Here is a 26,825-nt window from a genome sequence, read left to right on the forward strand (position 1 = left end):
GCTTTAAGGTCTGCTAAAGGGGTGACTTACCTATGCCACAGGCAGTGTTTTGTGTGCATGGCACCCTGAGGGGGATGCCATGTCGACTTTGCCTTTTTTCTCCCCACCAACACACACACTCTGCAATGGCAGTGTGCATGTGTTAGGTGAGGGGTCCCTTAGGGTGGCATAACACATGCTGCAGCCCTTAAGGACCGTCCTTGGTCACAGGGCCCTTGGAACCCCTGGTACCTTTTACAAGGGACTTATCTGTGTGCCAGGGGTGTGCCAATTGTGGAAACAATGGTACATTTTTAGAGAAAGAACACTGATGCTGAGGCCTGGTTAGCAGAAAGTGGGGGGTGGGTAACTGCAACAAGGGCCATTTTCTTACACTGATGAATTACCTTTCTAGGCTATGGGAAGACTCTGAAAAGCTTTTCCCCAGCAATATCTGTCCAGGGCTACCAAGTGGCACTATACAAGTTTAATCACTGCTGCCCCTCATGCCAGCATGTTAGGTGTCAGCAGGCATCCTGGTGTTAGTTCCTAAGTTTCTGTGCCTCATCAACCTGGGTGCATAGCCTTTTCTTGTGTGTCACTGACAAACATTCTCAGACTTTTGACAGCTACTAAGTCAAATGTCTTCCCAGAAAGTTGTCGCCGCTGCTGCAAAATGATCTTGTTGTTAGACAAGCATAACATGTGGAGTCTGATATTGGAACTCCATGCCATAGCCATTCCATGCACCCGAAGGGCAACAGGAAGCAGGAGAGCAGGCTGCTTTTGGCCAAAGATCACATATGGTCGCCAGAGAAATCTCCTTTACCCCACGGGTAAGTGACCTAGCAAATAACAAGTCCCTAGGAATTCTTCCCAAAGTAAACACAAAAAGCTCCATCACAAGGAGCAGTCCTCTTCTTCCTCGAAGAACTGGTCTCACTTACAGGACCATAGTCTCTACATTCCCTGATGCATCTTAATTGTTGTTGGATACAATTCAGACACAGACAAAGTTGAGACCGGAGTTTCCAGCTCCATCAGCCTTCGATGTGCAAGTCAAAACCTTCCAGCTGGCTATGCTGGATCTGTTCAGAACAGCTCCTGTATACTCTGAGCTGCCTCCGACAAGGAGCATGTTCCTGTGGGGTTGGTGATTCTGGTAGACCTGATTTTGACACTTCCCAATGCAGTGCCTCCCTAGTCGCCGCCTCAGCCCCAAAGAAGTCAAAGCTGCCAGGGCACATTAATTCATTTGGTCAGAGCCTCTTTCAGTGGCACATTCCTCCATTTGGTCAGTACCAACACAGATGCTACCATGGAGCCAACTGTAACCATGCTCTTGAAACCATCAAAGTCAAGAGAAGTTGTCTTTGTGGTAAGAAAAAAATGGATGCTTCAGCAGTGTGTCTTTGGCATATTACCTTCCTAGCACACAGAGATTTGCCTGGACTTGTTCATCTCTGGCCCCAGTGCATTCCCAGTTCCAGGTGTTGACTATGGTGCAACATAAGATAATGATTTAGAAGCTCATAACCTACCTTTCTCCTCCATAACACTAATGCTGGATCATACCTGAACAAAATGCAAATGGCCTCGAAACTTCACAAGTGAGGTCACTACCCTTACTCTTGTTGCACGGCTTCAGAAGGCGTTTCCTCATTACCAACAGTGGTACAAAAAGCAGCTGAAGCCTTGGAACCGACCTTGAACTCTGCCAAGGTCAAGAGTAATGTTTTGATTGACATCTTGCAACCTTTCTCAACAGTGACGGAGCCACTGATTCCAGTCAGTAAGTATCTCCTGGATCCTTCCTTTACTACATAGCAAAAACCCTTTTCAGGCCAAGCAGTCTTCATGCAGGTATCCAGATGCCAGAGTTCTCCCCTGAGTGACCCACACTTTTTTCGTCCTTCAACTTGGCCTGGTAGTCCTCCTCAAATGCCTTCCCCATGGTGCCTTCCATCAAAGAAACTTGACTTTGTGAGCTGAAATGTATTTGCTTCAGGGAGCCTTGCGTTCTGCACTGCTAATGTGACCTTCCTTCCGGGCTGATATGTTCATACTATAAAGAGTTTGGCTATGTTTATAGTAATCAGCTGCTCAGACTACTTAAAAAACATTTATGGATCTGGTCAGTAACAGGTTAAATGCATACAAACAGTTCTTGAAGTAAGGTCTGGATTCTGCAGATATCATTGCTCATCCATGGGTAAGGATACGGGCACCAACACACTTCATTGTGTTTCATTTACTGCTCTGGAAATGTCAAAGCAACATTCATGGGCGTAAACTTTAATGCCAAGCAGCTTTTTGGATAGAAAGCCAAATTCTGCTTGGAATGCTTAAAAAGCAGAATCACAGCTTGTGCACTTGGACTAGCTTCCCCAGCAAACCAACATAGAAAGGCACTGGATAGAGACCTCTAGCCACATATCCCTTACCTTAGAATTATCCCAAAGCATCAGGCTGGGTCAAGAATTTTTTTCGTGAGCAGTATCCCTGTGCGCCCGTAGGTGGCATCGTTCAGCTCAGCATGGCATTTTCTGTGTCATCCATGCTGGAAGTGACTTGTGCGATACCTATAAAGATGCCACTCCAGTGGGCTGTCAGTTTTTTCTTTCTGCGCCAGTCAGCATGAATATAGAATTTTACAGACTTTTTTCAGCTTTTTGTTAAAGACATTTTTGAGACTCCTGGTGTGGCAGGGATGTCCATGAAGAAGTCTTGGTTTAACTCTGTGGTTCCTGTCACCATAAAATGTCATTGACGGACCCACACCTCATCTGCCTCTGGTACCTTAAGGGTGACCACAACGCTAAAACCTGCGTTGATTGTCATGCACCCCAAGGCCTTGAGGAAGCAGTCCCTCAAGCTCCTTGCTGCTCAACGTGCCATGCCATGCCGCAATGGTCTTAACCCCTGTCGAGAGGAAGGTCCCAAGATCAGTAGTGGAACTACTCCAAGCACTTTTCATTGCTCTCGAAGTAAGACGTTTGGATAAGTCCCACAAGCGTAACAAGAGCAAGAAGTCGAAAAGGTCTTCAACTTCGCCCCGTCCAAAGTCATCTGACGAGATAAGGGAGCTTTGGTATTCAAGGCCTGTCTCTTTGGTTGAGCCAGCGCCTGGGCTATCTCTGCATCTTCCTACGTTTTGAGAGCTAGACCGACCCCTGTCCAACTCCACAAATTTTATGAGGCTATGCATCTCATATTTGGTGTCCCAGCCTTCCTGCCCTGTGGGCTCAAGAGGAGCTCTACTGTTCTTCCACAGCGTTTTCCCCCTCAGTGCTAGTTGGGCCCCTTGGATCCATGGACAGATCTGTACCGGTGCTAGTCGAACCTCCTTTTTTTTTTTTTTTTTATTATTCATTTTAGAACACAAACCAAAAAAACATACATTAATACAATAGATCTCTCGACGAGAAGATCAGGGATAGAAGAGAACCATCACAAACCATACAGCTACAACGGTATCCCATGTCACAGGAAGCTCTCTGCTAAAGTCTCTCCCTACATGCTTAATATCAAGGGATCCTTCACAAAAAGAACCTCCACACCGGAGGAGCGAAAAAATCCACCGCTCCGATGTAGGAGAAAAACATACACGCCAATGGTAATAACCTAACATCGTCGAGCAGGAAGAACTGCAGGAAGAACAAATTACTAGAACCATTAAAAAGGCAGGTGGAGCACGCAGTCACATCGCGCAGGCTTATCGTACAACATGGTAACACACATGATCCGAGGGGGGATGAACCTCGCAGATGGGAGCCACCAATCACACAGCACACTCCGTCTGGGCCGCCAGGTATTCATTCAGAGGGGCCCAAATATCCTTGGGACGGGACCCCTCTGGCATAAGTTCCCAGAATACCGACAGCTGATCATGGCAAAAAGCCGCATCTCGCAGCCATTCGGACCTACGAGGAGTTCTCCCCCGGCCCCAACACATAGCAACCCTGCGCTTAGCCAGCAACATGAGGAGGCCCACTAGACGTCTATGCGGGCCCTGGATCTCATCCATATATCTCAACAGCGCTATCTTAGGGGAGAGAGGCAGCTCCAACTCTATCATTTCAGCAATCGACCGCCATACCTCCCCCCAAAAATTATACACTTCCGCACACTTCCATGCCAGATGCAAAAAACCTGCATCCTGAGCCCCACAGCGAGCGCAGCATGCATCCGCCAGCAGCCCCATGGAATGTAGTCTCTTGGGCGTATAATATAATTGATGCAGAAACTTGAAGTGCAGCAGACGAAGCCTGTAGTTAGGGGATAATGCTTTCATGTGAGCGCAACAACTGCGCCACATTACCTCCGGGATAGGCTCCCCCACATCTCTCTCCCATGCAGTCCTAGAGGACACCCCAAGGCCACCCCCCTGCTCCTGCATGTAATTATACAGCTTTGTTATCAGCTTAGAAGGGGATCTCGCGCCGCAAAGTACCTCCAGGGCACGAAACTCCAAGGGAGCACCAGGCGCACCAAAAAATCGATCTCGCAGCAAAGCACGGACCCGGAGAGCGCAAAATCGCTGCAGCGCAGTACCATCACAGCCCGAAAGTGCATCGGAAATATCCAACAGCCGGCCGTCCACTACCCAGTCTCCCAGCACCGTCAGGCCAGCGTCTCGCAGAAACCCGCGCACCCCACCATCCCGGAACATCTGAGCATCAGCAACTGCCATAACAGGCAGCGAAGGGGCGAATGGTACAGAGACCCCAGACCGCTGCATCAGCGCCCTCCACGCTCTCGCCGCGCAGGCCACCTTGTGGATTCCCCTAGAACGGGATGGAACCCGCCTACCAAGCACACACACCAAGCCGTCAGGCCAGACAGAATCACTCTCAGGCGGCAGATGTGGCATATAACGGGTCGGATTCAGCCAATAGTACGCAAAATGCGCCTGAGCACAGTGATAATATAACTCCAGGTCTGGGGCTGCCAGCCCGCCCTGTTCAAATGGCAGCGTCATTTTCTCCCAGGCAATACGCGGCTGCCGCCCCGCCCACGCCAATCAAATGAGCGCAGATCGCAGGCGCCGGAAATAGCCCCCAGCAAGCGGAAGGGGAAGATTCACGAACAAATACAGAAATTTAGGGAGTACCACCATCTTGGCAATAGCAATGCGTCCAGTCAACGAAAGTGGCAAAGTGCTCCAGACCTCCACCTTTTCCTCCAGCCATGTCAGCGCTGCCCCATAATTAGCAAGACGTAGCGCATCCTCGTCACAACACAGGTGTATGCCCAAATAACGCACCGGTCCCCCCGCCCAGACCAAAGGGTATCGAGAGTCAAATCTCTCCACGCTGGGAGTTAATGGCAGGATCATCGACTTCGACCAGTTAATAGTGACCCCAGAAAAATTCCCGAAGTGCACAATTTCATCTAGTAAAAAGTCTAGATTCTGCCCTGGGTTTCGCACGTATAGCGCGATATCATCCGCATATAAGGATATCAATACAGGGCGTTGCCGAAACTGTAAGCCACTACTGCTATATTTCTGTCGCAATCCCGCCGCCAGCGGCTCCATTGCAGCCGCAAAAAGAAGCAGAGACAGCGGGCACCCCTGACGCGTACCCCGCGAAACCGGGAATGGAGCCGATACACTTCCGTTAAGACACAACCTGGCAGTGGGCAGGGTGTACAGCAGCCTGATCCAGTTCACAAAGCGCACGCTGAGTCCCACTCGGCTCAAAAGCGCAAACATATACTCCCAGGCCAGGGAATCAAAGGCCTTGGCTGCATCAAGAAACACCGCAGCTACATCATCGTCCGCGTCTAATGAGCCCATCACCGCAAAGAAAGTGCGCAGATTATGGCTCGTGGACCTCCCAGGGACAAAGCCTGATTGATCCGGAAGCACCAATCTGGAGAGAAGTGGCTGTAATCGCTCCGCTATCATTTTTGCAAGAATTTTGTTATCAATGTTTATCATGGAGAGTGGGCGATACGAATCACATAGTGTCGGGTCCTTCCCGGGCTTCAGAACTGTTATTATTAAAGCCTCCCGCAGGGAGGCTGAGAGTGACCCAGTCGCGAGAGACTCCTCGTACACCTCCAGCAAATAGGGAGCAAGGATATCCACGTATTCTTTATAAAACGCGGGGGTCAGTCCATCAGCTCCTGGAGACTTATCTCTGGGTAAACTTCAAATCGCCGCTGCCACCTCCTCCACTGTAAACGGCATATCCAGATACATCCTGTGCGCCTCCTCAAACCATACCAGCGCAATGTTCTCAAAATACTCCCTCATATCTGCCTCTCTCAAACCCACCAGGGACGCATATAGCTGCGTAAAATATTCTATAAATACTTGCATCACTCCATTCGACCCGGTCACCCTGCCGCCCTCAGCGTCTATCGCCTCAGTAACGTAATTACTGGCCCAGGGTCTACGCAATAATCCCACTAGCGTCCTCCCAGCTCTCTCGCCCTCCCCATACCTACGAGCCTGTGCGTGTCTCCCGAGGAAACAAACCTCTCTTAGGGAGGCCTCCTCGTACGAGGACACCTCACGCCTAATTTCCGCAAGGACCTCACTTGACCATGTCGCCGCCAATCGACATTCTAGCTCACCGAGCCTCCCTTCAATATCGGCCATCTCCAGCCTTAAGACTTTCACAATTCCATGCTGCTTCGCGAGACACACTCCACGGATAACCACTTTAAATGCCTCCCAAATAGTGCCGGGAGATTCCACCGATCCTCGGTTCTCAGCAAAAAATGGCCGAACAGCCTCCCGTACTTCCTCCCGGAAGATCTCGTCACGGAGCGCTCCACTGGGCAATCGCCACATAACCATCGGTTGTAGCTCACTGGGTATCGCCAATTCTAATAACACCGGCGAGTGATCCCATAACGTACGGGGGAGATGGTCTATCGCTCTAGTCCAAGCCTCCAAATCTCTGGTGCCCAGCCATCGGTCAATACGAGACCAACTGCTATGGAAGTAGTTCAAGCAGGTGCCCTCTCGCACGCCTATATGTCTCTGCCTCCACAAATCCACCAGAGCTCCGCTATTCATTACTGCCGCCAGAGATCTCGCCGAAGAAACATGCTGCACCCTAGCCACACTCTCTCGTTCCAGCTTAGCATCTAGCACTACATTAAAATCACCGCCCCAGATCACAGCTCCAGCTCCCAACGACTCCACTAGGCGCCACACCTCTAGAAAAAACTCCGGGTCATCAACATTCGGCCCTTACACAGCCACAAGCCGGCAAGCCCTGTCCAACAACACTTCACTCAGTAGCACGTACCTGCCATTGGGATCAATAATAATTTCGCGTGTACGCCACTGCAGTCCTTTGCGGATAATGATTGCAACCCCACGCGCGTAGCTAGAATATGTAGAGCAATGAGCCTCCGCAACCCAGCCAGCTTTCAGTCTGCCCACCGCTGATGCCATCAGATGCGTCTCCTGTATCATACAGATCTCAATACCATGTCGCTTAACATAAGCAGTCACCAGCCGGGCTTTCCGATTATCATTGAGCCCCCGCACATTCCATGTCAAGCATCTCACAGCAGAGGTAGCGTCATCCCTCATCCAGAACTGCAGCCGTACAACACTGCGCGTGAACACACCTCTCCACCTGCCATGAACTTAACAAAAAGGAAACCTGAAACATTCCCAAATTGGCCCAATCCTCCCACCACCCACACAGGCCCCCCAATCGGACCCTCGCAGTGACCCGCCCAACCAACCTCAAAGCCCACCCCGTAAACTTAAAGCAAGCAATAACCGGACTCATCCAAGGGGCAGAAGCCTGCCAAACAGCTCTCCACCCAGATGTTCTAGGGGAGAGGGGCCATAGGGCCAAGCATCAGCTACACATCAGGGGCCCGGTCTCGGAGCAGACCCACACGCACCCACAGCTTCACACGTAGCAGTATCCCATACATGCCAATTAGTCATTGTCACTAAGAGCGGCGTCCTCCGCACTCGTCCCCCCAGACCCCGCCGCCCCCGACTGTCTTGGTAATCGTCTAGCAAACTTAGTCGCCTGCTTTGGATCCGAGAAATACAGCACCTTGCCCTCATGCCGCACCCTCAGTTTAGCCAGGTATAACAGGGCAAACCCAACTCCAGCTTGGCTCAATAGGTGCTTTGACGGCAGAAAGGCCCGCCTCTGGGCCTGTACACCTGGGGTGTAATCAGGGAAGAAGTTAATTTCGGAATTCTTATATACTAGAGGTCTTCTCTCCCTGGCCAACCGGAGGACAGCATCTCGGTCCCTGTAGTTCAATAGTCGTGCAATAATTGGGCGCTGAGGCGTGCCGGGAGGAGGCCGAGGACCCAAGAATCGATGTGCCCTCTCAATCACCAACAGCCGAGAGAGCTCGCCAGCAAACAGCTCTTGCAACATATTCTCAACGAAGTCCTCCATGCGACCCATATCAGTTGCCTCCGGCAGCCCCACAATGCGTATGTTATTGCGTCGGGACCGCGCCTCCAAGTCCTCATTTTTGTTCCGTATCACCTCCAGGAGACGCTCCATTTGCGCAATCTGTTCTCTGTCACCACTACGCGCATCCTCTATCTCAGACGTGCGTGACTCCGAAGACTGCAGGTCCACACCTCCAAAAATCACCCAACTGGCAACTCAGTTCTCCTCCCAGGGCCACAGGCAGCTTTCAGACGCACCGATCTGCTGCTCAGCCCCCCAGGCCAAACCTGCTTCCTTTATAGGGATTCCGCAGACTTTGCCAGCAGCAGGGTAATCCACGCAGCACAAGAGGGGGGAGGGAGGGGTGCCAGGCAGGCACCAGATTCCAGAGCCAGGGCGTTCAAGCTCCAGTCACCAGAGGACACCTCAGAAACACACTGCCGCACCAGCCCGGGCCTCCGCCCCCGCCTCACCGCCTGCATCAGTGTCCACTTGATTCTCTCTGCCAGGGATAGTCCAGGGCCCTCCGTGCAATATGCAGGTCTTCTCCAGCAGGAATTCGCATGGAGGCGTCTCAGGGCCAAGCCGCAGCTCCCTCCGGCCGCCTCTCCACCAGGGCCTAAAGTTCAGGCCTTCGCCCTCTCCAGTCGCCTCACCGTCCGAGGGCCAGGCAGATCTCCGCCTCAGCACGCCCTCCGCATGCCTCGTGCCGTCGGGGCCCAGCACACACCAGCCGGGAGCCCGAGAATCGGGATGCCCAAGAAGGCTCTCCAGCCAGAGGTCATTAGGGGCTCAGGGGGCCGGCGCCAACAGCCGCAATGCACACTGGAGAGGGGGGGAAGGCCGCGGCTCGATGTAGCCGCCGATCAGGCCTCCCGGAGCTCTCCCGCACTCCCGGCTCTTTCCTTCCTCGGCCGGGAGCAGCCTCAGCGTCTCCCCTCCCCCACGCGCACAGTCAGAGCTAGCGCGCGCTGGTGACCGCCGGCGCCAGGCCCAATCGTACGGACCTGGCCTCCGGGCGCCTGTTCAGCCGCTCCCCGCTCACATTAAGTCGCTGGGGTCCCGGGGGGATGACCCGGGGGTCCGCTCCTACCGATGCCGCCTGGAGGATAAATTAAATATAGTCAATTGCCCGGCCCCGGCAGAGCCTCACGTTGTGACGGCCATCTTGCCTGGTGGCCAGACCACGCCCCCCAGTCGAACCTCCTTGATATTCCCTGATGCTACCCCCACGGCCCATGCCACCGGCACCCACCGGTGGTGCCGTCCCCATCCTCATGCCGCTCCAATACAGAACTGCTTAGACAACATCCGACGCAATTCCAGCACTGACTGGAGGCATTCCTTTGAGTCGGAAGCTGTGTCCTATACCTACGGGCTAGGACTTGGGGAGACCTGGGAGGGGTCTAAGGGCCCTTATGAATACCAGACACTTGAAATTACTGAGGACACCTGGTGTGAGAATTTGGCAGAGGCCAGCGGACTGGACGCCTCCCTAGATACTTGCTTGAGGACTTCTCCTACTGTGGCTATGGTGTTATGGAATGTGGCTGAAGTCTGGGACCTTCAGCTGCCCACTGTGGCTGTTGAGACAAACATCTTGACAGAGGTGCTTCGCTTCTGCTGGAAGTCACCCCTTCTGAACCATTTCTCCCATGTAATGAAGCCTTCACGGATGTCCTACTTGCAACCTGATCCAAGCCTTGCTGAGGGGCTCCTTTGCCTATTGCCTGCCACCATTGCTCACCCCAGGGAACCCCATTTCCTCACCCAGCACCCACTCCAGAGAGCTTGGTGGTCCAAGCCTCCACTTTCAGAGTAAATCCTGGCTCATTCCCTACCACTCCACTGGACAGGGAGTCCAAAAGGCTGGACACTTTAGGAAAAAAGATGTTTGCTTCTGCCAGCGTGGCACTGTGGTCAGTAAACACTGCATGACTTTGGGGACGATACTCTCACTTCCTTTGGGACCGGGCCATGCTCTTCAAAGCTGTTGCTGACTGGAGGGATGCAACTAAGTTCAGCATGCATTGTGGGCCGGACACGACTGACTCACCAGGCAGAGCAGTTTCATCATCAGTGGCCCCTAGATGCCACGCATGGTTGCGAACCACTGACTTTTTGGGGGGTGTCCAAGCTTCTCTCATAACCATGCCCTTTGATGGCTCCAATCTCTTAGGAGACAAGGCAGACTGAGTGCTGGAGCACTTCAGGGACAGCAGAGCTACAGCCAGGTCCTTGGGTCTTTCTTTGGCCCCTCTTTAACCCCAGTCTACCATTCGAGTCTACCTTTCACTACTTTTGTGGGGCTTCTATCTGTGTCTCTACCACCCAGCCACCATGACACACAACCTTCCCAGCCCCTGCGTAGCCAATTCACAGTACCCACAATCCTTGTGGGTCAGGAAGCCAGATGTTGGTCCAGTCCACCACCCTTCCTTCAGCCTCAGCTTCCAAGCCCCTTTAGCTTGCCCTTCACCTATCATGGCCATCCAGTGGGAGGCAGGATACGCCATTACCAACCCCACTGGAGGTTGATAACATCCCACCACTAGGTTCTCCAGATTGTCAGAAGAGGCTACTCCCTTTCCTTCATGTCTACACCTCCACCCATGCCACCTGCTTGTAGCAGCTGACAGAGGACCACATCCCTTTACTCCATTAGGAAGTGTCAGCTTTCTTGGCCAAGGTAGCCATAGAGAGGGTACAAGCATCAGAAGTAGGTCACGGTTTCTATTCCCACTACTTTGTGGTGCCCAAGATGGACGGAGGCCTATCTCGTATCCTACACCTGCGCCCTCTCAATTTCTTCCAGAAAGAGGACAAATTCAAAATGCTCATGCGTGCTCAAGATTCGTCTACCCTGAACCCGGGAGACTAAATAGTAGTGTTGGACTTGCAAGACACATACTTCCATATCGCATCCTGCCTGCCCAAAAGACACTACCTGCAATTCACGATAAACCACAAGCAGTTTTAGTTTGCCGCTCCCCTCTTTAGCCTTACTAGCACCATTCATGTGTTCATCAAAATGATGGTGATGGTTGCCGCTCATTTGCAGAGTTCGGGGTACCAGTCTTTCCCTATCTCGATGACTGGCTGTTAAAGGCGGGCTCGTCCCAGGCAGTCGTCTCCCACCTCCAAACTACGGAGAACCTCCTGCACTCACTGGGATTCACTAGCAATGTGCCAAAGTCACACTTGATCCCATCTCAGACACTCCCTTTCATCACAAATGTTCAGGACACTGTAGTTTCAAGCTTATCCTCCCGAGCTGCAAGTTCAGGATATTCAGGCTATGATACCGATATTTTAGCCCCTTTCTTTGGCTTCAGTGAGACTGACTCTGAGCACAGGATGGCCAATGATGAAGCATGACACCCGGGAGGTGGGGCGGGTGTGAGGCCATGCCCTCAATTTTTATAATATACCCTCCAGGTCCTGTAAATTGAGACTGGGACTATAGGCACGTCCTCTACTGGGTCATCTTCCTATACAGTAGGAAGAGGGGTTCTCACACTTCAGAACCCATACGGTCACGATTGCCTTTTGTATATTTAATGAGTCTATAAGGGAAAGCACAAACGTGTACCTAAAGTTTTTCTCTCCTTCCCCCAGACCCCCAATATAACGGCATTGTGTGTAGATGGCTAATACAAATAAATGCCAGACAGCACGTGGCAAAATGGTGACATAAATTGCAGTAAGCAGGTTACCTACCCAACCAAGACACTCGATCAATTGGATCAGTCTCTGAAGACATCACTGTGTGCATTGAACACAAGTCACAGATCAGTCTAATTTGTTGTTAAGCCTAATGTTTAATACGTTCTTTCAAGTCTCATGAGAGTGTTTCCGCAATTCATTGACTAGTTTCTGCTTTGCAGTTTTAATCCATACTGAGAATGGTCCCTTTTAAAACCTGTGCACAAATGTGCCATGAAATAACGATATTGTAATACTGCATTTACGTTGACTATTACTTCTGCTAGGGACATTACCTTCTCTAATGTAGATATATTTGTGAGAACCTGTAGAAGAGTGGGTGCGGCAGAGGCACAGATTTTTGTGGCTTTTGAAGCTGGACATAAGCCTGGCAGTTAGCTATAGTTAGAGAAGAATGGAGGCCTCTCTTCAGCTATGTAGATGATGTTGTAAATAAGGACCAATAGGTGCAGCCTATCACCAGACTGCCTCCTGACTGATCATATTGAAACACACCTACTAGCTTCAACGTTTTGTCCCTGAAGTAGTGAAACTTTAGAGTTGTATAAACCAACACACAAAACCAAGTTAAAAGGATGCCAACATTACATTCTCCACCTTGACCTGCTCGCCTTCACTAGTCTATTCATGACTGTTGATTGATGTTCTGAGAGTTTGGTGACAGGTAGGAGTCGGATTCAGGCAGTCTCTAGGCAGAGGATTTATGGATAGGTTAAGAGCATTTAACTTGCTTCCGTGTAAACATTTTCACCCTGAACCTCTCTCTTCTTGTGAAGAACAATTGATGTTGTAGCAACATGTATGAACATAAAAACATGTGGATAAAACATTGAACTAAGAATAAGTGTACTTGTTTCTTTTTATTGGTGACAATAATCTGGAAATGTGAATTATTATGACAGTCCTATAGTTGTATTTATTTTTAACACTGAAATAGCGTTTTCTTTGCTTTGCATTTCACACTCCCTTAAAGTGTCAAGAAGAAACTTAGCCATATTTGTAACGGTAAAGTGACACCTCCTTAAAAGTGCCGGGAAAGATATGTGACTGTGCTTGAGAAAACGTAAAATTAAACTTTTGTTTTTATAGCTGGGAAAAGCCAGACATTAACAGGAGGGGGAGCAAAAAGAAAGCGAAGCAGCAATACTGCAATTGATAAAAGGGATAAGACTCCCTCCAGGCAAGGAAGTGCCATTGGGAGCCAAACAGCAACAGAAGACGTCATTTCAGAGAATGGTTTAAATAATCATCAGGTAAGATTTGAATATATCAATAAAACAATATTTAAACTATATCATATTCCTAAGTCATCTTTTCGGGATAGCCACATAGCATATGAGACTTTCTTATTTCACTGAGCAAGTCTTGATCAGTTCCTATGAATGACAATTTTAGACCCATAGAGTAAACTTCGGTTTCCAAAGGTCTGTTTTGATCCTTGGCAGTGAAAGTAGTCTTTAACTAGTTTGTCCATGCGATGACATCTGATGCATTATGGTTGATGTTGAAATGGCTATTGATATTTTATTACATTTATCGGAGATCATTAATGTGACCATTGTGGCATGCAGTATATAGTCAGATAGAGACTTCTAGCTGCAGATTCTTTCCCTTTGAATTTCCCAGGCATCAGACTGGATCCCAATAATTTTTGCGTGAGCAGTGCCCTTGCGTTCCATAAGGTGGCTTCGTTAAGTTCCGCGGAGCGGTGCCAGTGTGGTTGGCGCCAGAAATTACATTGTGGTCTCCTATATATATACCTTGGCGCAAAGACATCAGTTCTTTTCTGTCCGCACCAGTTAGCGCTCACCTGGAGAAAGAGCTACTCTCTGGCTTTTTTTCAAAGATTTTTTTTGATGTTTTGTTGAATATTTTTTCAAAGTGTGTCAAGGAATATCTTCAAGGAAGACAGGTTTTAAACCGCGTGGCACCTGTCACTGCATCATGTTTGGAATAGCCCCCTTCTGGTCTGTTTGTGGTGCCTCTAGTGCAACCACAACTCCAAGTGGTGCTTGGAGTGCAGGGCCATGGCGCTGAAGGCTTTGAGAGAGTAGTCCATAAAGCTGCTTGCGGTCTGGCAGTTGATGCCACTTAAAGTGACTCGTCGGAGATCTCTGTCACGATTGAGAAGTCGTCCCTTGACCACTGCAAGAGCCCCAAGTTCTCTTCATCTCACTCCATGTCATTGGGACACTCGGGGAAGAGCCATAAGATGTGTAAGAAGTCAAAGTGTGCTTTGACTTCTCCTCTTCCGTCAGCCAACAACATAACCTCGAACATCTGTGTTCCAGGCTTGAGCCGTTGCCAGTACGAACTTTGCGCTTCCCCGTATTTCTAGGAGACAGTGACCCCTGCTCAGGCGAGATAATTCTACGAGGCCGTGCGTCACGTATTTGATCAGGCCGGTCCCTTCGGAGCTCCTTATGTCCCTGCAGGTTCAGAGGAGGCCCCATCATGTTCCCTGTCGACAGTTCCAGCCTCAGCTCTGATGGGGTCTCCTGGATCCGATCAAGGATCCAGTGCCAGTAGTGCCAATGCGACCTTCTTCATTGCTGGCCCCAATGTCGATCCTCTTGATGTCGCCGGCGCCCACCAGTGGCGTCAGCCCCATTCTAATCTTGTGGCGTAGTGAAATTTGAGGGGCCCCCTGCAAAGTATATGGAGGAGCCCTCTCTGGTCTTACTCAGGTGCTCTCAGGCCCGGATTCTGGGCTGAGGGGGGCCCCTAGAGGTCAGAGGACATCCCACATCACAGGGTCTATGGAGCCCTTTGTTACACCACTGTTCAAATCTCCGATGACTCGGAATAGCATCGATCAATGCCAACTCCAGTGCAGACAGGTCCCATTGGTCCTAGGTTGTTTCCTGAGCATTCCTCTGAGCAGCCAGGCATAGGGGAGAAATGGGAGGGGTAACTGGATCCTTCAGAACACCAGTAAGAAACATCTATGGCTGGCATGAGGAACTGTGTCGTGCCAGTGGACTGGACACATCTCCAAAAAATAGCTTGCTCTCTCCCCCTACCATGGCTATGGAGGAGGAAGCATCAGATGCAATGGTGGTGAAGAGCGCAGCAGAGGTCTTCGACCTCGAACTTCCCTCCGTGGCAGCCTAGACTAACCTCTTGACAGAAGTGCTTCAGCCTGGGGCTTTCTCATCAGAACCCTTGCTCTCCTTCAGTGAGCACTGACGGATGTCCTTCAGGGAACCTGGTCTAAGCCCAGCACAGGGGCTCCTGTGAACAGGACAATTGCCGCCACCATCGCCCTGTCCCAGGTGACCACAGTTTCCTCACCCAACATCCCAACCCTGAGCTATTGGTAGTCCAAGCCTCAATTTCCCATTATGCGTTAACCGTCACTCCCCCAGACACTGAATCAAAAAGGCTGGACACCTTTGGAAAGAATTTGTTTTCTTCCATCGGCCTAGCATTGCAGTTGGTGTCTTTTGGGCCATTATTCCCCCACATTATGGGATACGGTTGTACAAGTGCTGCCACAGGTTCTGGAGGAGGCCCGGGTTATCCTCTCCCAAGCGGTTAAGGACGAGAGAGATGCAGCGAAGTTCACCATCAGGTGTAGATTAGACATGACAGTCTCCCTAGGCAGAGCGGTTTCGTCGACCGTGGCTCTAAGATGCCATGCCTGATAAAGAACATCTGGCTTTTCAGGGGATGTCCAGGCCAACTTCATGGACATGCCCTTCGATGGGACACATCTCTTCGGAGAGAAGGCAGACTCGGTGCTGAAGTGCTTTATGGACTAGCGGGCTACAACCACATCCTTAGGTCTCTCAGTGACCCTACATCCTTTGCCTGCCTCCTGCCCCTTTTGTGGCTACAGAGTGGGTGTGGCACCATGCCAATCCTATGCCAGCCACCGTCCTTCACAAGCTCCCCAAGCTTTGAGTGGACATGGATGCGATACATTCCGACCCCGTGGATAAGGTAGCCCGAAATCGTCCACCACCAATCCCCCACCAGCTGCACCCTCTAAGCCCTTCTAGTCTCCTATGGCTGTGCAGTTGGTGGGAGAATACATAACCATCTTCCTCAGTGGCAGTCCATTACATTGGACAGGTGGGTCAGCAAATCATTCAAAGAGACTACTCCCTCCCCTTCAAATCCTTCCCTCCCCTATACTGCCAGCACAAGGACGAATTTTGAAGGATCATTTGTCCTTATTGCGAGAGGAAGTTACAGCTCTCTTGGACAAGGGAGCCACAGAGATGGTTCTGATATCAGAAGCAAGCAGTAGTTATTATTCCTGCTACTTTCTGATTCCTAAAAAACAAGGGTCTTTGACCTCTTTTAGACCTCCGAACTGTCAATCTCTCGCTGAAGAAGAAGAAATTCAAGATGCTTACTTTGGCTCAGGTCTTGTCTGCCCTAGACCAAGGAGACTGGTTTGTGGCTTTGGACTTGTGGGATGCATATTTCCGCATTCCCATCCTGCCTGCCTACAGGAATTACCTGTGGTTCAAAGTAGGCCACAAGCACTTTCAATTCACTGCTCTCCCTTTTGGCCTTACCAGCCCCCCTGGGGTGTTCACCAAGGTGATGGCGGTGGTCGCAGCTAATCAGTGGAAATCAGGGGTACCAGTCTTTCCCTATCACGTCGACTGGCTATTAAAAGCAAGCTCATCCCAGGCTCTCCACTCTCATCTTTATATTACGGCAGACCTCCTGCATTCACTGGGGTACACTATAAACGTACCAAAGTCACATCTGACTCCCTCTCAGATGCTTCCTTTTATCGGAGTTGTTCCATGCACAGTGCAGTTTTGGGCTTATCTTCCCAAGTAGCGAGTCCAGGATATACAGGTTATGAAACAGATGTTTCAGTCTCTGTCCTGGATTTCGATGAGAATGACTCTGAGGCAGCTGGGCCTCATGGCCTCCTGCATCCTGCTGGTGAATCATGCCAGGTGGCACATGCAGGAGCTGTAGTGGCACCTGGAGTTCCAGTGGGACAGCAATCTAGGAATCTCACCAGCTTGGTCCAGATCTCAGAGGGAATTGCAAAAGATCTGCAGTGATGGCTGACAAGCTGCAATTGGGTTAAAGGCAGACTCCTTTCCCCCCAGATTTCACAGTGGTGACAGATGCGTCACTCCTGGGATGGGGCGACCATCTGGGAGAGGTGGCGATCAGAGCACTCTGTGGTCTCTGGCAGAATCTGGACTCCACATCAATTTGCTGAAGCTCTGAGCAATCCGACTAGCCCTGAAAGCATTTCTTCCGACTGTCAAGGGTAAGAAAGTGCAGGTGTTCACGGACAACACCACTCAATATGGTACTGCAACAAGCAAGAGGCCCTGCGTCTCTGGAAATGACTGGAACAGCAGGGCATAACCCTGGTGGTTCAACACCTGGCAGGTTCTCTGAAGGCCAGGGCAGACAAGCTCAGCCATCGATGCCTAGAGGATCATGAGTGGCGCCTCCATTTCGAGTTGGAGCTGCGGGGAGAGTCTTAGTTTGGTTTGCCTCCGAAGAGAACACACAATGTCAGCAGTTTAGCTTGTTGGAGTTTCCAAGGTGGCTATTGCTCAGAGACAGTTTTCATCTCAAGTGGAGGTCAGGTCTCCTGTACGCCTTTCCACCCATACCACTTCTGCCCAGAGTTGTCAAAAAGATAAAGAACAACGGGGCTCAAGTCATCCTTGTGGCCCCAGACTGTGCACGGAGAGTCTGGTATCCCGAACGTCTGAGAATGAGCACTGATCTCCCAATGACGCTGCCCCTTAGGGAAGATCTTCTGTTGCAGCAGCAGGGGAGGGTTTTCTACCCTACCCTGTCACTCACTGCCTTCTTGCGTGGAGATTGAGCTGCAACAGTTGATAGCGTTCGACCTTTCTCCCGAAGTCTGTAATGTTATTTTGGCAGCCAGGCATCCATCCACTGAGACAGTATACACCTTCCGATGGCAAAACTTTGTATTATATTGTACAGAAAGATCTATCAACCATCTTTCTGCGTCTCTTTCTGACATTCTTCTCTTCATTCTTACCCTTGCCCAGTAGGGCTCTTTTCTGAGTACTCTTATGGTATCTGTCTGTTCTGTCTGCCTTTCTGCAGCTGCCTGACCAGCCTTCTTTATTTAAGTCCCGTACTGTAAATAGGCTTCTCAAAGGGCATGTACATATGTTTCCTCCTTCACCCCTTATCATGCCTCAGTGTGGCCCTAGCCTGGTTCTCACCTACTATATGTGCACTCCCTTTGAACCATTGCACAATTGTCTCCTTGGGCTCCTTACCATCAAGACAGCCTTTCTAGTGGCAATAACATCTGCCAGGAGAGTGAGTGAGCTGCAGGCTTTGCAATTCAAGCCTCCCTATTTGACTGTGTTTCAAAACAAAGTAGTGCTTCATATTAGGGCCTTTTTCCTACCAAAACTGGTGACCCCATTCCATTTGGGACAATCAGTCACCCTTCCCACATTTTAAGCTCCTCCACATCCCATAAAGAAGAGGATCAACTCCTCCCTCTGGACCCAAAAAGAGCGTTGTTGTTCTACCTTGACCTCACAAAAGAGTTCTGGGTGGACGACCAACTCGTTGTGGCGCATGTTGGAGTAAAGAAAGGTCAAGCAGTACAGAAACAAACCATTTCAAACTGGGTCATTCTCTGTATTAAAATATGCTACACTCTGGCCAAGAAACAGCCTACTGAGGGATTAATGGGCCCATTCTCCCAGGAAAAAGGCTGCGACCACCGCATTGGCACATGGAGTTCCAGTCCTGGATATCTACCAGGCTTTAACTTGGGCATCCCTGCACACATTTGCAAAACACTACTGCCTGGACAGTCAGCTCCTCAGGGAAGGGCATTTCACCTGGTTGGTCCTATGGGGCTTCCTAGTTTAGTAAATTTGTCCATAGCCCACCACCTGGATTGTAATTGCTTGGGTATCTATTTAAAGATAAGGAATCTGCAGCTAGATGTCTATCAGATGAACAAATTACTTACCTTCGGTAACTAATTATCTGGTAGAGACAACATCTAGCTGCAGATTCCTTACAGACCCACCGATTCCTCCCTGCGGACAGATTTCTAGGGCCCTAGGTTGGACACACCAATGTCAGTGCTCTTCATGGCTCTGCGCTTCTGGCGTGGAAAGTTGTGAAAAGTAACTGACGTTCGCGTGCTGAGGTGACATATATATAGGTGACCACGATGTCACTTTCGGCGCCAATGACACGTGAAATCGAACAAAGTCACCTGATGGTGCACAGTGGTACTGCTCACGCAAAATTCTTCCGGATCCAGTCTGACGCCTGGGAAATTCAAAGGTAAGGAATCTGCAGCTAGATACTGTCTCAAAGGTAAGTAACTTGTTCATTAGGGCTGTTTTCATTTCTATGCCTCTACTCCCTTCTTTCACATTTTTGATTCCTGTTATTCACATGCCTTGTGTGTGATGTGCTATATGGTACTATCATTTAACTGTGGGAATAAGGTCCTAGGTTCAAAATCTTAGAATCAAGATTTATTACACATTTCTTTGACTGAATTAAGTTAAAAAGTCAAAAATATTTTTTTTTCAATGTATCTTTTTGTTAGATAATCAGATATACAAGCACTTGGCTTTAAACACAGTAGTAAATAGGAAACAACAAAAGATAAAAACAAGTTTTGAAAATATTATAAATTCATGCATTCATTGTTTAGTAAAAAAAAATGCATTGGGAGATACTAAAATAATTCTTCCTCCCATATGCCTCCAAATGCATACTCCTTTTCTCCTTGCCCCCAATATCTGTGCATATGTTTCTTCTAGCCTCCGGAACTGATTATTTTACTGATCCAAGTCTCACATATAGGAGGACTCGGAGACTTCCACTTCTGCAGGATCAGCGATAAAAAAGAATTGTTGCTCTCTCAGATCCGTTCGACACTAGTGGGGGAGATTCCAAACAGGGCTCCCCAAATGTCTGGTTTAATATAGACCTGCACATTATCACTCATAAAGCAATTGATTTATTCCAAAAGTCAAATAGTTTGGGACAGAGAAAGCCCATATGGGCCCAGTCACTGCAGGGATAATTACATCTGTGGCAGTGAGCCGAGGCAGCAGGACACATTAGATGCAAGTGATATGGCATGTAATATAGAGCCCATTTAGAATAAAAAGACATGCATTTAAAATTAGTTCCCCACAGGGCTTTGTAGGACATGCGACTGAATTTAGTCCAGCCAACAAAGTCGAGCTTCCGCACCATATATTGTGTCTTATTGATATGCCTGTTTACCCCATTTGCTACCACTAAATAAGCCAGATGGTGTATGAGAGCTGAAGGTAACAGAATTCTAGATCTGTAGAGAGATTGGCCTGCCCTTTGGGTATTTGTTCCCATGTTTTAATTTGGCCAGCAGATAAAAAAAATGGAATCTATGATAACCCAACCTGGCCCATTTTTTAATAACATTTAGCGATAAATTTAGACCTCCTAATCTAGCATCCTTGAAAGGTATCTGGAGATGTGTCAAGGAAAAATGAAAGCTCTCTTGACTTGGTGAAAACGTTTTGACCAATGCGTTAGGGGACTTGTACGAAGACTTTCTGGGCAGTTTAAGTATTTTAAGGAATGCTGGTAGCTGTGACGCTACCTCGGCAAACATTTTCTGCAGTTAAAAGCCACTTGATGCAATATCTTCTGTAGCTGCCCTATTTAACCAATCAAAACATGCAGCCGGGTAGTATTTGTGCATATGCGGAAGCGCTAGCCCTCCATCTTCAATAGAGAGCTGAAGAATGGCCAATTTTGTACGTGGTTTCTTGCCTTATTAAAGAAACTTCTGTATCATTTGGTCAATTTTGGCAAAAGGATTGTTTAGCAGTGATCATGTTTGAAAAAATAAACATGAATGTAGGCAGGATAGTCATTTTGATATTCACAACCCGTCCTACTATTGATAATGGTGGACGATGGCACAAGATGGAAGCTTCTTATTTCAAAGTGGCTATGTAGGTCAATTTATAGAGCGCTGCAAAGTTACATGTCACAAAGATGCCAAGATATCTAATAGGCCAAGAGTCTGAATAGTTTTCTTCCATTTCAGAAGACAATATTTCTGGTTGACAATGAAACAACAGAGTTTCGGTTTTTGCTTGTTTAATTTTATAGCCCTCTATATCTGAGAAGGACTTGATTTTGGTTAAAGCGTCCTGGATATTTAAAGTGGTCCCTGGCATAGAGCACAATCTAATCTGCAAATAGTTTGAGTTTTGGCACTCCCTCTACAGGTGGCAAGATTGCGAGATCTAGTCTAACTGGCAATGGCCAGGGTTCCATGAACAGAGAAAAGAGAACTGGCAACATTGAACACCCCTGGCGCATGACTCTATGTATTGGAATGTAGCCCATTATCCGCTCTTTTATATAGGTTATGTAGCAGCCCAATTAATTTGGAGGGGAAACCAAAACGTGCCAGGATAGTAAACATAGTATCCCACTGGACCTGGTCGAATGCTCTTTCTGCATCCAACATCATTATTACAGCTTTGACATTATAGATTGAAAAGTTGTCTATATCTTGCAACAGGAAGTCAGTATTACTGGAAGCAGACCGGCCTGGCAAACAACCCATTTTGATCTCCTTGTACAACTGACGCTGCAGCAGCGGCAAGACGTAGAGTCATAATTTTGTCAAAGAGCTTATAGTCTGTGTTTAACAAACTATTCGGCTGATAAGAGCCTGGTGACACAGGAGGCTTGTCTTTCTTCAGGAAGCTAACTATAACTGCTTCGGTAAGGTCTTTGGGGATCTTATAAAATTTAGATGATATACCATTGCTGCAGCATGCTTTGCCATTGGGTCGACTTTTGATAGCGTTTATCATCTCAACCCGTCTGATAGGGGTGATAATACTTTCCCGTAGGTCATTTACCAACACAGGACTAACTGAATTAAGAAATGCATTAACCTGGTTGGGTGAGGAAGAGTCGCTGTGGGAGTACAAATCAGCAGTGTTCTAAAAAGACTACCTATTTGCTCGCTATCTGTTGTTGTCACCCTGTTTTTAAGATCAAATATAGCTTGAACAATCCCTTGATTGTGATGTTTTTGAACGCTAAGTGGCACCCAGTATGTTCACTTTCCTCATAAACTCTATGGAAACAGGTCTTTTGACTAATAACCTCACGTAAAACAAAATCATCTTTTGACTCTTGACTAGCTTGTATTAGCCTGGTGTGAGATTTGGTATTGACCCTACTAGCCTGATTAGGTCCCATTATAACACAACAATTTATCCGCATCTTACTCTATTTAGCCAGGCTGTAGAGGCAATTCAACTTGCCTTGTATGAAGGCATTAAATGCCCACCAGATAGATTAACTTGAGACTGACCCCTGTTTTGTTTGTAAGAAATCGGTTAGTGCCATCCGCATACTGGGAACCTACACCTCTTGGGTCAGCAAAAACCTATTCAGGACCCAGCGTGTCGCCCCCTTCACTGTACTACTGGCTTTTAGGTCTACATATGGGGCTGAATGATCAGAAAAGGTATTTGACAGAATACCTATCCTGTTCTTCCCCACCTGTATGATACCAAGAAGTAGTCAATGCGGGGTGCAGTATGGAAATGTTTAGAAAAACTTGTAAATTCCAGCACTGTAGGGAAATCCGTTCTCCAAGGATCTATCAAAGCAAGATCCCGTTTCATCCGTGCCAATTCCCTTGCTGATTTTCGTTTGTTCTGTTTTTGCTCTGCCAGGAGCAATCCAGAGTGGTCTCTTGTATGAGATTAAAGTCCCCGCCAGTTAAGATTAAACCAGTCAGAAGGGATAAAAGATCATACAGTTCCTGAGGTGATATCACCTCATCTTCTATGGGACCATAGAAACTAATGGAGTGGATGTAGAAAAGTACCATCTTGCCTGGCATGTTACCCCCATATTTCACTGTATATATGTTGTTTTAGTCTATGTGTCACTGGGACCCTGCCAGGCAGGGCCCCAGTGCTCATAAGTATGTGCCCTGTATGTGTTCCCTGTGTGATGACTAACTGTCTCACTGAGGCTCTGCTAACCAGAACCTCAGTGGTTATGCTCTCTCTGCTTTCCAAATTGTCACTAACAGGCTAGTGACCAATTTCACCAATGACCGTCCCCTTGTATGAGCAGGTTGCATGAGCTGGTTGATGACCTGCCTGAGGAGGAGGAGGATGGTGGTGAATGTAGGAAAGTACCATCTTGCCTGGCATGTTACCCCCATTTTTCACTGTATATATGTTGTTTTAGTTGTATGTGTCACTGGGACCCTGGTAACCCAGGGCCCCAGTGCTCATAAGTGTGCCTGAATATGTTACCTGTGTAGTGACTAACTGTCTCACTGAGGCTCTGCTAATCAGAACCTCAGTGGTTATGCTCTCTCATTTCTTTCCAAATTGTCACTGACAGGCTAGTGACCATTTTTACCAATTTACATTGGCTTACTGGAACACCCTTATAATTCCCTAGTATATGGTACTGAGGTACCCAGGGTATTGGGGTTCCAGGAGATCCCTATGGGCTGCAGCATTTCTTTTGCCACCCATAGGGAGATCTGACAATTCTTACACAGGCCTGCCAGTGCAGCCTGAGTGAAATAACGTCCACGTTATTTCACAGCCATTTACCACTGCACTTAAGTAACTTATAAGTCACCTATATGTCTAACCTTCACCTGGTGAAGGTTGGGTGCAAAGTTACTTAGTGTGAGGGCACCCTGGCACTAGCCAAGGTGCCCCCACATTGTTCAGGGCAAATTCCCCGGACTTTGTGAGTGCGAGGACACCATTACACACGTGCACTATACATAGGTCACTACCTATGTATAGCGTCACAATGGCAACTCCGAACATGGCCATGTAACATGTCTAAGATCATGGAATTGTCACCCCAATGCCATTCTGGCATTGGGGAGACAATTCCATGATCCCCCGGGTCTCTAGCACAGAACCCGGGTACTGCCAAACTGCCTTTCCGGGGTCTCCACTGCAGCTGCTGCTGCTGCCAACCCCTCAGACAGGTTTATACCCTCCTGGGGTCCAGGCAGCCCTGGCCCAGGAAGGCAGAACAAAGGATTTCCTCTGAGAGAGGGTGTGACACCCTCTCCCTTTGGAAATAGGTGTGATGGCTGGGGAGGAGTAGCCTCCCCCAGCCTCTGGAAATGCTTTGATGGGCACAGATGCTGCCCATCTCTGCATAAGCCAGTCTACACCGGTGTAGGGATCCCCCAGCCCTGCTCTGGCACGAAACTGGACAAAGGAAAGGGGAGTGACCACTCCCCTGACCTGCACCTCCGAGGGGAGGTGTCCAGAGCTCCTCCAGTGTGCCCCAGACCTCTGCCATCTTGGAAACAGAGGTGTTGCTGGCACACTGGACTGCTCTGAGTGGCCAGTGCCAGCAGGTGACGTCAGATACTCCTTCTGATAGGCTCTTACCTTTCTTACTAGCCTATCCTCCTTCCTAGGTAGCCAAATCTCCTTTTCTGGCTATTTAGGGTCTCTGCTTTGGGGAATTCTTCAGATACCGAATGCAAGAGCTCACCAGAGTTCCTCTGCATCTCCCTCTTCACCTTCTGCCAAAGGATCGACCGCTGACTGCTCAGGACGCCTGCAAAACTGCAACCAAGTAGCAAAGACGACTACTGCAACCTTGTATCGCTTCATCCTGCCGGCTTTCTCGACTATTTCCAGGTGGTACATGCTCTGGGGGTAGCCTGCCTCCTTCTTGCACCAGGAGCTCTGAAGAAATCTCCTGTGGGTCGACGGAATCTTCCCCCTGCAACCGCAGGCAACAAAAGACTGCATCACCGGTCCTCTGGGTCCCCTCTCAGCACGACGAGCGTGGTCCCTGGAACTCAGCAACTCTGTCCAAGTGACTCCCACAGTCCAGTGACTCTTCAGTCCAAGTTTGGTGGAGGTAAGTCCTTGCCTCCCCACACTAGACTGCATTGCTGGGTACCGCGTGATTTGCAGCTGCTCCGGCTCCTGTGCACTCTTCCAGGATTTCCTTTGTGCACAGCTAAGCCGGAGTCCCCGACACTCTAACCTGCAGTGCACAACCTTCTGAGTTGTCCTCCGGTGTCGTGGGACTCCCTTTTCTGACTTCGGGTGGACTCCGGTTCACTCCTCTTCTAAGTGCCTGTTCCGGTACTTCTGCGGGTGCTGATAAATATAGGCTGATAAATTAAAGTCATTCAGAGGAATGGTTCAAGACTGCTAAACAGAATCAAATAATGACAAAAGAGAAAAAGGGAACAAACTCTTAATAGAAAAAACTTTAATTAAATAATATAAATGAACAAATAATCGTGAAATATATAAAAAATAAATGTATAAAACACTAATATTCTAATTCAGGCACATCCATCCTCCAAAGGGGAAGTTCCTAGTCTTTTTCGTTCTTGCAAAACACCAAGCTTCTTCCATCCGGTGGCAGCTTCCTTGCACCCTCAGCTGGCATTTCCTGGGCTCCTGCCCACTCTCGACACTGTCGCGACTCTTGGACTTGGTCCCCTTGTCTTACAGGTACTCAGGTCCGGAAATCCACTGTTGTTGCCTTGCTGGTGTTGGTTTTCCTTGCAGAATCCCCCTATCACGACTTCTGTGATCTCTGGGGGTTGTACGTGCACTTTACACCTACCTTACAGGGTCTTGGGGTGGGCTATTTTTCTAACCCTCACTGTTTTCTTACAGTCCCAGCGACCCTCTACAAGCTCACATAGGTTTGGGGTCCATTCGTGGTTCGCATTCTACTTTTGGAGTATATGGTTTGTGTTGCCCCTCTACCTATGTGCTCCTATTGCAATCTATTGTAACTTTACACTGCTTGCATTACTTCCTTTTGCTATTACTGCATAATTTTGGTATTGTGTACATATATCTTGTGTATATTTCTCATCCTGATACTGAGGGTACTCACTGAGATACTTCTTGGCATATTGTCATAAAAATAAGGTACCTTTATTTTTAGTATATCTGTGTATTGTGTTTTCTTATGATATTGTGCATATGACACCAGTGGTATAGTAGGAGCTTTACATGTCTCCTAGTTCAGCCTAAGCTGCTCTTCCATAGCTACCTTCTATCAGCCTAAGCTGCTAGAAACACCTCTTCTACACTAATAAGGGATAACTGGACCTGGCACAAGGTGTAAGTACCTCTAGTACCCACTACAAGCCAGGCCAGCCTCCTACAGTGGATAGTTGTGTTATTAGCTCTTACACCAAAATCCATTGAGCTTTAGGTTCGCTCAACACCCATAATACTTTCTCTGTAAACTTTTGGGTAAATAGAATAGTGATTCCCCCCCCGCAACCACCACATTTGCAGATGCAACAAAAGGCCTGTGATATAAATTTGGGCACTGGTGCTCCCTTCATCCCCTGTGACTAGTACAGGTTTCTGGAGAGGCGGAGGGTGTTCCAGGATGGCGGGTGGAAAACTTGCGGTGGCGGAGCCCCGGAGCGAAAGTGAGTCCGGTCAGCAGTTGGAAGACGGGCGATCTTGCCGTGTGTATCGAGCTCAGGAGAGTTCATATAAACAGCGGCGAGTAGCACTTCCTGGAGCTGCAAGCAACACCTCCAACAACTACATCAGGGGGAAACAAAGATATCCTTGGCATGAAGCTTAAGCGGTAAGAGGGGCACAGCTTAGGTGGTAAAACGCAGCAAGACGTGGTAAAATAGCAATGTAGCAGCAATCCCCACCACCATTAGAACACAATCCACAT

At 48.7% G+C, this 26,825-nt stretch overlaps 1 protein-coding gene across 2 annotated transcripts in view; it reads left to right on the forward strand.

The window, feature by feature from the left end:
- ADGB (androglobin) overlaps positions 1–26,825 on the forward strand; it is an 871,677-nt gene that overhangs the window by 622,417 nt on the left and 222,435 nt on the right. For both annotated transcript variants that reach the window (XM_069235154.1, XM_069235155.1), the window contains exon 28: positions 13,194–13,357. In XM_069235154.1, coding sequence (XP_069091255.1) covers positions 13,194–13,357 — 164 coding nt within the window. The remainder of the gene's footprint in view (positions 1–13,193; positions 13,358–26,825) is intronic.

Source organism: Pleurodeles waltl, chromosome 5 (genome assembly GCF_031143425.1).
Source record: "Pleurodeles waltl isolate 20211129_DDA chromosome 5, aPleWal1.hap1.20221129, whole genome shotgun sequence".
Classification (NCBI taxonomy): Eukaryota; Metazoa; Chordata; class Amphibia; order Caudata; family Salamandridae; genus Pleurodeles; species Pleurodeles waltl.